At 38.5% G+C, this 12,052-nt stretch overlaps 1 protein-coding gene across 48 annotated transcripts in view; it reads right to left on the reverse strand.

The window, feature by feature from the left end:
• The window catches only part of ABI2 (abl interactor 2), a gene marked incomplete at both ends in the record, with an annotated part of 98,578 nt that overhangs the window by 6,247 nt on the left and 80,279 nt on the right, over window positions 1–12,052 (reverse strand). For 23 of the 48 annotated variants that reach the window (XM_079709698.1, XM_079709695.1, XM_079709678.1 and 20 more), the window contains one exon: window positions 4,159–4,332. In XM_079709698.1, the coding sequence (XP_079565824.1) occupies window positions 4,159–4,332 (174 nt within the window). Of the gene's footprint in view, window positions 1–4,158; window positions 4,333–6,834; window positions 6,919–12,052 lie in introns of all 48 variants that reach the window. The other 25 variants (XM_079709705.1, XM_079709668.1, XM_079709667.1 and 22 more) reach the window with 3 other exon arrangements.

Genomic DNA, 12,052 nt, shown 5'->3' on the forward strand with positions numbered 1-12,052 from the left:
TTATTAAGAAGTAATTTAGACGCAAAACACAATCACTTAAGTGTATATTCAGTGAGTTTTCACAAATGTATGCACCTGTATATGCGACAAATGAACAACTTCCACCACAATCATTACAATGGCCATTATTCCAGTTTCCTTATGCCCCAATGTAGCCACTATTGGTCCCCCCAAACCACTCATCTTCTAAATTTCATTTAGATGGAATCAAAGTATGAGTCTTTTGTGTCTAGATTCTTTCATTAGCATAATGCTTGATATCCATCAATATTGCTGTATGTACCAGTAGTTTATTCCTTTCCATGGCTGAACAGTATTCCATTGAATGGATGGATAGCCCACAATTAGCTTATCCATTCACCAGCTGAAAGACATATACGTTGCTTCCAGTCTTGGCTATTATGAATAAAGCAGCTATGAACAATCCAGTGCAAGTCTTTGTGTGAACATACATCTTCATTCCTCGTAAATAAACATCTAAGAAGGGACTGCCAGACCACCTGGTAAGTGTATATCTAACTTCATAAGAAACTGCCAACTGTTTTCCAAAGTGGCTGAAACGTTGCATTCTTACCAGCAATGTACACTGTACCAGCTCCTGTTTCACCACACTTTCTCTGACACTTGGTATTATCAGTGTTTTTAATTGTAGCCATTCCAGAGGGTGTGTAGTAATAAGTAGTTTGGTTCATTGCAGCTTCACTTTGCATTTCCCTGACTAATAATGTTGAGTATCTTTCCATGTGCTTATTTGCAATTCATATACCTTTTCTGACGAAGTGTTTCCAAACTGTTTTTTTCTACAAGTTGTTTGTCATCTCCTGAGTTATTTTGCAAATATTCTTCCCAGTCTATACGGCTTGCCTTGTCATTTTCTTAACACCATCGTTAAAAAAGAAAAGTTTAATTGAATGAAATTCAATTTATCATTTTTTCTTTTAAGCTTCATGTTTTTTAATGTGCTCTCTACAAAATGTTTCCCCTAACCCCAGAACACACAGATTTTCTCCTATATTTTCCTCTAGAAGTTTCATAGTTTTACATTCACATCCAAATACATTTCGAGTTAATTTTTGTGTATGGTGAGGTAATAAGGGTAGAAGTTCATGTTTTGCACATGGATATCCAATTGTTAACAGCACTATTTTTGAAAACACTATCCTTTCCCCATTGAATTACCTTGCACTTTCGTCAAAACATATGTGTGGATCTTTTTCTGGATTCTGTCTTTTTTTTTCTGGATTCTGATGTATATTTCTGTACTTATACCACACTGTCCTGATTACTGTAGCTTTATACTAGAACTCTGAAATCAGGTAGTTTAAATCCTCCAACATTAGTCTTGTTTTTCAAAATTGTGTTGACTAAACTAGGTCTTCTGTATTTCCATTTAACTTTTAGAATCCCCTTGTCATTTTCTGTAAGAATGACTGCTGGAATTTTTATTGAGATTGCATTCAATTTATAGATCAATTTAGGAAAAACTGTCTCTTAACAATAATGATCAAAAACATATTTTATTTATTTCAATTTATTCTTTATTAATTTCTTTTAAGTTTTATAGTTTTCGTCATACAGGTCCTGCATATATTTTATTAAATTTATCCCTGGAAATTCCCCAACAGTCCAGTGGTTAGGACTCTGAGCTCTCATCGCCAAGGGCCCAGGTTTGATCCCTGGTTGGGGAACTAAGATCCCACAAGCCACGCATCATGGCCAAAAAAAAAAAAATTTATCCCTAAGTTTTCATATTTTTGATGTTATTACAAAGGGTATTATTTTGTAAATTTCAATCTCTAATTGTTTGCTGCTAGTATATAAAAATGCAATTAATTTTGCAAATCGACTTTGTAGCCTACCATCTTGCTAAATTCGCTTTTTAGTCCTACCAGCTTTTTTGTAGATTCCTTAGGATTTTCTACATACAAGATAATATCTTCTGCAAATAAAGATTATTTGATATTGTTCCACATATCTGTTGCTGTGTTTTTGGTCTTGGTTTTTTTCTCTGTGCCTCGTTTTGGATAGTTTCTAATGTCATATTGTCAAGATTGCTGATCTTTTCTTCTAAGTGTCACTTCAGATACTATATTTTTCATCTCCAGAAATTCTATGTTTCTCTTTCTCTTTTTTATGAAAATATATTCTGCTTCTCTCTCATGTGCATGTTTTCCTTTGCCTTCTTGGATATATGTGGCATTTATAATAGGTATACCCGTCTCTGGTAATTCCATCATCTTGGTCACTTCTGGGTCTGTTCCTATTGACTGGCTTTGCTCTTAGGTATGAGTTATATTTTCCTGCCTTTTTACATGCCTTGTCATTTTTGACTGGATGCTGGTCACTATGAATCTTACTTTTTGGTGTACTGGATTTTGTGGACTCCTTTGAACAATGCTGGGTTTTGCCCTGGAACTCAGTTACTTGAAATCAGTTGGATGTTTTCAAAGTTTGCATTTTAACATTTGTTAGGGCAGTTCAGGGCAACCTATAGTCTAGAGCTAATTTCGCCCCACAACTGAGGGGACACACTTTTGAGGCCTCTTCTCAATGCCTTGTGTATTACAAGGTCTTTCTGTTCTTGCTGGTTCGGGAACATGAACTATTCCCAGGCCTCTAATTTCCAAGACTTTTTCTGCCTACTCCTCTCTGATTGTTCTTTCTCCAATCTCAGGTAGTTTCTTCACATACATGTACAGATCAGTACTCTGTCAAAGATTCAAGGAGACCCTTCTGCAGATATCCGGAGCTCTGTCCTTTGTCTTTGAGTAGTTACCTGTTCTCCATGGTCTCCCAAAACTCTGCGATCTCTTATCTTCTCTACTCAGTGAGACTTCCAGGCTTGTTTGGGTTCCACCTCCTTGCACTGTGGCCTGGAAACTGCCTCTAGATAGCAAAGCTAGGACAATTAAGGGCTCACCGTATTTGAGTTCCTTCTTTCTGGGACCATAGTCCACCAATGCTTGTTATCTAATGTCTGAAAACCATTATCTTTTATATTTTTTCCTGGATTCATTCCTAATTGTTTTAGGAGGGAGGGTAAATCTGATTACTGTTGCTCTATGTTAGCCAGAAGTGGAAGTCCACTATTCGTTTATGTAAGCTCCCCAGGTGATTCTAATGTGCAGTCAGTTTTGAAACCCAGTGAGTTAGTAGCTTTAACTTTCTTAACAGAAAATTTCCTTCAAGACAGCACACATTTCTTCTGAGCTGACTAGTCCTGATGACATTTGTAAGCCTGTGTCCCAAAGTGTCATATGATGGTTAGCTAATATATTCAGAGAAACTTTTCACCAAAAGAAATGCCAAACACCTACTCTGCAAAGAAACTGAGAAACCATATTCTTTGGAAGAAAGTTTCATACGGAGATACTTAAACTGGAATATCTGATATAAGATGCCACAAAAGAATGCTTTAGGGACTTCCCTGGTAGTCCAGTGGTTAAGAATTCGCCTTCCAGTGCAGGGGACGCGGGTTCGATCCCTGGTTGGAGAACTAAGATCCCACATGCCGCAGGGCAACTAAGCCCACGTGCTCTAGAGCCCATGCGCCACAACTAGAGAGCCCACATGCCGCAACTACTGAGCCTGCGCGCCACAACCAGAGAGCCCGTGTGCCACAACTACTGAGCCCTCATGCTCTGGAGCCTGCGCGCCACAACTAAAGAGAAGCCTGTGCGCCACAACAAAGAGCCCGTGTGCCTCAATGAAAGATCCTGCACACCACAACGAATATCCCGCATACCACAACTAAGACCTGATGTAGCCAACGTGAATAAATAAATAAATATTTTTTTTAAAAATGCTTTCCAGCATGGGAGTAGGAATAACATAATTTGGAAAAATCATCCTCTTCCTGAGTCATTCCAGAAAAAAAAACCTATCTTTAAAAAATTTTTGCCTTATAGAAACCATTCATAAAAAGCATGTTCAACGGGAACAACATATAATTGTCAATAAAAATCAGTCACAGGATTTTACCAGTATGACTTCCAAAATCATGAACCTTGTAAACTAAATTAATTAAAATATACAGGCTAATACAGGCCAAACTTTACTTATAAGTAAAAAATAAGATTCTCTTCAGTACCAGCAAATTTCATTTCTACGTACATAGAGGTTTCTTCCCATCCTTCCAGATATCCCTCTGAAACTTACCCTTTTCCAAGTAAGACCTCGGAGCCCACGGTGGGTCCTCTTCAGCATAAGGATCACTATACTCAACCACGGCTGCCTCTTCCTCTTCGTAATCTTCTGGAGGAGGAGGTGGTGGTGGAGACTCATCAAAGACTGGTTCTTCCACAGGTGGTGGTGGAGGTGGTGCATCTGAAACTAAGAATGTATCAAGCTGATAACAAAACTACACATTATGCAAAGTTCAGTGTTTCCTATCCAAGCTTCTATGTTCATGGAGTATAAACCTAGACTTGAAAATAATAATCTTTCAAAAAATAAGTAGGCAAGAGAAGTGTTCCCACCAACTATACTGTTCCAAATCCCCAAGCTTGACTTTCTCCTCCCTTTGGGTTAGTGCTGATGGATGCTGAATAAAGTTTAGCCAAAATTATCACTATTTTTTACTTAAAATGTTCCAATTACTCAGTTAGCACTTTATAATACATTATTTCATTTAATCTTTACCTTGGGAGGTGGTGTTTTTAATCCTCATTTATGAATGTGTAAACTGGCTTTCCAAGATTAAGTACTCCAACAGTAAGTGGAAGAGCAGGAATTTGAACTCCAATGCCTCTTATCTTAAAAGTTACACCATTATGGAATGAGATCAGTTCAACAACTATAAAGTCATGTTTCATTATTCATTCAAAAGCATCAACTGAAAGCCTACCATGGCCAGCTACTATGCTCAGCACTGGGAATACAGCAGTGAGCGAAAGTCATGGAGACATGGACAACCAAACTTGCATTTATAATTAAGTGCAGTAAGTGCTTTAAGTCATCATGGAAAACAGAGCAGTAGACCACATCTCTTATGTGGGTCAGGAAAGGCTTCCTGGAACCTGAAGGATGAGTAAGAGTTAATGGCCCGGGGTGGGGGTAGATATTTCACGTCAGATGTAAAGGAAAATAACAAATACAAAGGTAAGAAAGCAGGAGCCCTTCAAAGAGCTGACCAAAGTTCAGTAGAAAGAGGCATGAGGAAGCTTAACAGTACTAAGCAGAAAGGGCCTTGTAACAGTTTGAACTCTATCCAAAGAGCAATGCGAAGCCAGAGAAGGGTTTAAGAAGAATAACAGAATCACAGCTGCATTACTTAGCCCGGTATAACTGGTTCCAAATAATTCCAGACTTCTTCCAAACATCAAACTTAATATAGAGTAAAAAATATCTGCTACCACAGAGTTATCTTCAAAATAATGTACTTGAAAGCTATAAAGATCATTCCAAAAGATAGGTATATATCTTTCCAAGGTGAGTGTTTTGAAGAGGGACAGCATTCATTTGAATGTATAAGTCCTGCTATGTCTGTAAAATCAGACACAGGCTCACCTCATATACAAAGTTTCTTATTTTTATACATTTTGTAGGTGAGAAAATGTATATGACTATGGAAAGAAATGAGAAAAGATCATCCTAAAAGGTAAATATTGCACACTGTGGTAAATATTGGAGGTGCTCATTGGGGTACCTTCCAATAAACAGAGGTAAAATATACTATTTTCAGAAATTAGCAAACAGAGGTGCAAAGGCACCTGAAAGAGACACTGAGCCCTCAGGCCAATAAGACTGGATTATAACCAGTTAAAATACAAGAAAGAAATGTGTCGATACAAAGGGAGCATTTAGTCAGCTTTGGAAGCACATAAAAAAGGAGGGACTCAAAGTGTCTGCTCTGTGTCAGATGCTATACTAAGTGCTGGAGAAATAGCCAGTGAAAAAAACAAGCAAAAATCCCTGCTCTCATAGAGCTTACATTCTAGTATTGGCAATGCCCATTTCCAAAGGAGCAGGAGTCCTAAGAAACAGAATGCAAATATTTCTATCCCACGGTTGAGGCCATCCCTGTTGTGAGATGCATGCATTAGGCTACATCAGCCTGATGACATTATCTCCTTCATTAGTGTAATTCCCCTAGTTCAGATTCCACACCCGTTGTACAGCCTTATGATTGTGACATGGTTCCTATGTAGACTGCTCACAAGAAGAGAACTCATCTGTCATACACACTATGTTCACTGCTTTAGCAATTCCTCACTAAATACAGATACAGGCCTCCTGCTTTGTAGACATCAGTCTCCTCAGCTTCCTTAATGCTTCCCTAGGAGAAAACTCGACCTGTCAATACAATTAGTTATCTGATCCTGCATGATTCAACACCAGACCACAGGCCAGCTTAAATTCACTGCCAATCTGTGAGGCCTCTTGGGAGACAGACTGACAATTTGGTCCCCTGGGACCCACCATGGCATGGCCATTTTTACACCTGGAATCACAGGATTGGAAGAAGATTCTCAGGCCGGCCACAAAACCCTAAAACTCCAGTGACAGACCACTAATTGTCTGAGCAACCCAGAGAAAAGGGTGGGACATCCGGCGATTAAAGAGCACCTCCTCAATTAGACGTGATCTTTCTTTTTACATGTGCCTTATTTTATATTTATTTGTCTTATCTTCACTACCAGATTTTAAGTTGTTTGAAAGTAGAGAATTTCATCGTAATTATTTTATCATCCACACTAGCTGCTCATACAATGACTGTTCATAATATTCAAGTATCTGAAGTATCAGTGAATGAATGACTATTCAGCCAATCATATATAAATGACATTTTATGCCTAGAATCTGATCTACAGCATAAAGAAGACATAAACTTACTATTTTCTTGGACTCTGGCCACAAATCCCATTAAAGGTAACTGAGGAGTTACCTGTAGGATGGAGGGAGGAGGAGCAAGAGATACTGCAAAAACAAAAAGGTGCGGAGGGTAAGGGGTACGGGCAAGTTACATTCAACGGCAAGGGTAACACAATAAAACAAACATATAAGGAGGGAAACCACTATGCATGAACATTTTACAAGCTATCTTAAGGATCCTCTTTTGAGGGATAACTCATTAGCACACAAAACAAAGTATTAGGGAAGTTGTAAAAACTTACAACAGGAAGCATTTATCATATACAGATCTATTCTTACATACAATGGCAAATTATCTTTTCATGTCAATAGCATGTCTTCTCAAAAAAAGAATTTCTTCCGATTACCATGAATAACTTGGTTTTCTGAATTTTACCTTGAAGGTTCTAAGTTTAAATGTTCATCAACACAAGGGAAAAAACCATTACATGCCAACATCCTAATTTTATACTTTTCATTACTTCATTAAACAGGCAAAATTAATTGGTTTTCAGCCATTGATTAAACAAATATTCACTGACTTCCCACTAAGGGGCAAGCACTCTGCTAAGAGACCAATATCAAAACCATTCTCTTTGAGTCAGGTCTGTGTCTTTACAATTTCCCACAGTCCCAATGCATACCACCTATTCCAGGTACATTTTCTCCCTGAATCTACAGAAAAATGCCAGCCTCATTCAAATCATTCCTCTCCCCCCAAAGCTGTCTTTCCCTTTTAAACACCCGGTACAGCGCCTAGCACTAGTGAGCCTTCAACAAACATCTGATGTAGATAAATACATAAATAAGCCAGGTACATGCCAAACAACTTCCCAAGATTAACTCTACAGTTATGGTTTCCTTTGGAATGGGTATACAGTATGGTGTGCATCTTCTTATAAAGAGAGAACATCTTTATGAGCTTCAAATCACAGTGAAGACTAATAAAACTAAAAAGATGAGTAAGAGTCACTGCCCTCAAAAAGATCACATTCTAGTTAGGAATGGAAGACAAAATAATAACCCTAATCCAACAACATCTGTAGCACTTCCCTGCAGGTGGTGGTGGTGATGGGTAGTGGAAGAGGCACTGGTGATGGTGTTATGTCATGGTGGTGACGGAGAGGGCGGTCAGGGTTTGAGTGGGGGTGGGGCTACCCAGAAGTAACCTCTGAGCAGGTGCTTGAAGAAAAGGAGTTCGACAAGCAGCAAGCATCGAGAAAGACAAGCCGAGAACCAAGTGAGGGGCAAAGGCTCTGAGGTATAAATATAATAGCATGACCAGTTCACAGAACCAGAAATATTTCCATTTGGTTGGCATAAGATGCCCCAGAGAGAAAGTACAAAACCTGGAAAGATGAGCAGGTAGATATGCAATAGGTAAGAATCTTATATGTTAGGTGAAAGAGCGCTTAGTGGGAACACCTTGGACTTAAAGTCACCTAGCATCAAATCCCTGATTTGCTATTTCGCTGCTATTGGAACAGCAAGTTATTTTTTGAGCCTAATCCATAAATGTGAAATGAAAGAGGTAATGCAACCTACTTTACAGAGTGACTGCAAAGATAAAAAAAAAACAAAAAAACAATGCATGCAGAAAGTCTAACCCAGGGCCTGACACACAAAAATCAAGGCAGTAGAAGTGGAAAGAAAAGGAGAGAACTTAGTACAGTGTGGACAAAAAGAGTATTTGGTATCTAAGGATTTAGGAGGCATATGAAGGAGAGAAACAGCTCAAGATGGTCTTAGATTTTTATCCTTCCTTACTATGAAGGTAGTGGTGCCATTAACCACACTAACCTTGGTGGGTAGTACAGGGATGAAATGGGTTGGTGAACAGAAAAGTCGGGAGAAATAATGAGGTGTAGGAAAGTAACTTAAAACATATATATGGAAGGCAACTGGAAAGTCTGGGTTGAATCTGTGGGAAAAATCAAGAGGTACAGAGGTGGCAGTAATCAGTAAAGGTAACAGTTGTGCCGTGGGTAAGTGCAGGGAGAACGTGTACTTATAATGGGCAGACAAGAGCTAAGCAGATAATCCTGAAGAAGATCTCAGATTTAAGGGACAGAGTCACATAACCCTAGAAACTGGTACCTTTCTTTAAAAGATACCTGTGGTTACGGTTTTCCCTGAAGTCACACTTCTTGGTAGTAAACCCTTAAGTTGTGTGTCTGTGTCCCACTCTCAGAGGCTTGGAACAATTGCTGGTATGTTCACAACACCCTGTGTTCCCAAACTTGGGGTAAGAAGACGCAATGAACAGAGAAGGCAGCAGAGACAAAGATAAAACTGAGAAACAGCAGCAGACAGCAACTGCACTAGAAAAGTGGAATATAAGATGATGAAATGTTCTTCTTCTGTTAGCACCCATCCCAACCTCCCCTGTAACAGAAAAGTAGGAAATTTCCCACTTCAGTCATTGTTTCTCATAAAAAAAAAAAAAAAAAAAAGACCTTCTAGTACTCAGCTAAAAAAGAATGATTAGGCACTTAACTTAGAACAGGGGTTTTGTAGGTAGGTTGAGTTTATTATTTTTTTAATGAATATATTTATTTTTTTCTTTTCTTGTTTTGAAAGTGAAAGTCTGAAACTCTAGTGGTTTTTTAAGAAGTCTATCAACAGCAGCCCAGGTAAAAACCAGTCCCCAGATCTTCCTTAAACACAATTACATCATAACAAAACAAGTTAGATTTTTTTCAAAGCCAATCCAACGCATGTTAAAAAATTCAGTTCCAGGGCTTCCCTGGTGGCGCAGTGGTTGAGAGTCCACCTGCCGATGCAGGGGACACGGGCTCGTGCCCCGGTCCGGGAAGATCCCACATGCCGCGGAGCGGCTGGGCCTGTGAGCCATGGCTGCTGAGCCTGCGCGTCCGGAGCCTGTGCTCCGCAACGGGAGAGGCCACAACAGTGAGAGGCCTGCGTACCGCAAAAAAAAAAAAAAAAATTCAGTTCCAAATGGAGTTTACAAAGGTTGCCCCAAATTCTACTTTTTTTGCCCAGGGCAAACTTTTTACATCATGGTCCAAATTAATTTAGTTACCACAGCATTTTCTTTCTGGTCATCAAGATTTCATCAGAAAACCTGTGAACCAGAAGATCCTACTTTAGACTAGATTTATCTTCCTCAGAGTTGAACTGAAAATGAACTATTTTAGGAGAATTTAAGCAGGACTGTGATGTGAAGAACTGTTTGCAATAAGCAGTTCTAGTCTTGAGGTATCTCATGAACAGGCAAGAACAGAAAGTAACTATCAATTTGTTTCCATGCTATTTAGCTAAGATGATTCCTCACAAGACAAAACCCTTTCTCTATAATCATGGAAACGTCTCCAAACTTAGATTCAGTAATATTATGTTCAAACTACACAATAATGAAGTTAACGTGAAGAGAAAGGCTCAAGAAGAGACTGGAGTTTATAGAGAGATCTTAAGTAGAACTATAAGAACTATAGCTTACATTCACTCAGCAACACGGAGGTATACAAACTGTAAAAGGCTCTGCAAGCAAACCAAACTTAGAGGATGAGTCTGTGCGGATGAAATATACAGACTTCCTAAGTATGACCTTCCTGGTTATTTACAAAATCCTGGAGCATCTTCGAGGTTAAAATGTACAAAGAGTTTTGAAGAAAAATTAGGCTATTAAATCTTTTTTTTTTGCTGCTTTATAAATACTCTAAGAAAATTAAACAAAATAACCACTCTAAATACTATTTCTAAAACCATTAAAGATATCACCTTTAGAGGCCATACATTTGATAGTCCATTCAAGTTTAGTTGCAAATATTTTACATTCCAGTGAGGGAAATAATTTAAGCAATTTATTATACGAGTGAAATATTTTCTAAATATGGATAGTAACTTAGAACAAGGAGTATTTAAAAGTGAACCTAACTAATCATACTCAGTAAGGGAAGCTTTTTTGATGGAAAAGAATAGGGCTACCAAATAATTATTACTCCTGTAGTCTCAGAAGGGTTAAAAGAATTGGGCCATTTTTCTTATTCCTTTTCAAGTGAAAAAAAACATCGTATGACATTATGTGGAGAAAAAGTAGCAAATTAATCCACACAGTTTAAAAACATAACTTGTGTTTAATAATCGATGTAAAGGGTCTATTTGGTTTACTTGGTCATCTGAGAATATACTTAAACTTTTCGGTTTTTTCTAGCTTTTTTGTTCTCCCTAGAGTAAACATTCACTAACAAAAGCTAAAGACTGCCTAAAATGAGGACTCGAAAATAGCTTCTTGATTGCTCTCTATTTATACCTTGCTAAAGCCCCACCACATCTGTATTCTTCTGGAGATTTATGGTAATGCTGTAAGTTAACTATCATTTAAAGAATATGCGTTATGGCTTTTCTTGTACAATATCACCAACCCAACATTGTTTTCTCACTGTTTCTTTTCAGTTGTTTTTAATATCATTCAGGGAAGCCTGACATCTTCCCTGTGTAAAACACCATACTCATTCAGAAATTCCTCTTTCTCATACAACTATATACACTCACACTGCTTGGAACCAACATTCCACTTTATGAATTAGATTTTTTTAGTCTTTGTTGTAAGAAAATATGAGTAGTAAAATGTAAGATATCTTTTACCAAAGGCCTTAGTACTTAAACACCACATTACTGATTCCTTACTGTTAAGGACTGAATGTTTGTATCCCCCCAAAATTCATATGAAATCCTAACCTCCAATGTGATGGTATTAGGAGGTGGGGCCTTTGGGAGGTGATTAGCTCATGAGGGTGGAGCCCGAATGAATGGAATTAGTGCCCTTATAAAAGAACTCCAGGGCTTCCCTGGTGGCGCAGTGGTTGAGAGTCCGCCTGCCGATGCAGGGGACACAGGTTCGTGCCCCGGTCTGGGAAGATCCCACATACCGCGGAGCGGCTGGGCCCGTGAGCCATGGCCGTTGAGCCTGCGCGTCCGGAGCCTGTGCTCCGCAACGGGAGAGGCCACAACAGTGAGAAGCCCATGTAACGCAAAAAAAAAAAAAAAAAAAAAAAAAAAAGAACTCCAGAGACCTAATTAAACTTAAAAGCTTTTGCACAGCAAAGGAAACCATAAACAAAACAAAAAGACAACCTACTAAGTGGGAGAAAATATTTGTAAATGATATGACCAATGAGGAATTAATATCCAACATATATAAACAGCTCATACAACTCGACATCAAAAAAACAACCCG

The sequence above is a fragment of the Hyperoodon ampullatus genome (assembly GCF_949752795.1).
Source record: "Hyperoodon ampullatus genome assembly, chromosome: 8".
Lineage (NCBI taxonomy): Eukaryota > Metazoa > Chordata > Mammalia > Artiodactyla > Ziphiidae > Hyperoodon > Hyperoodon ampullatus.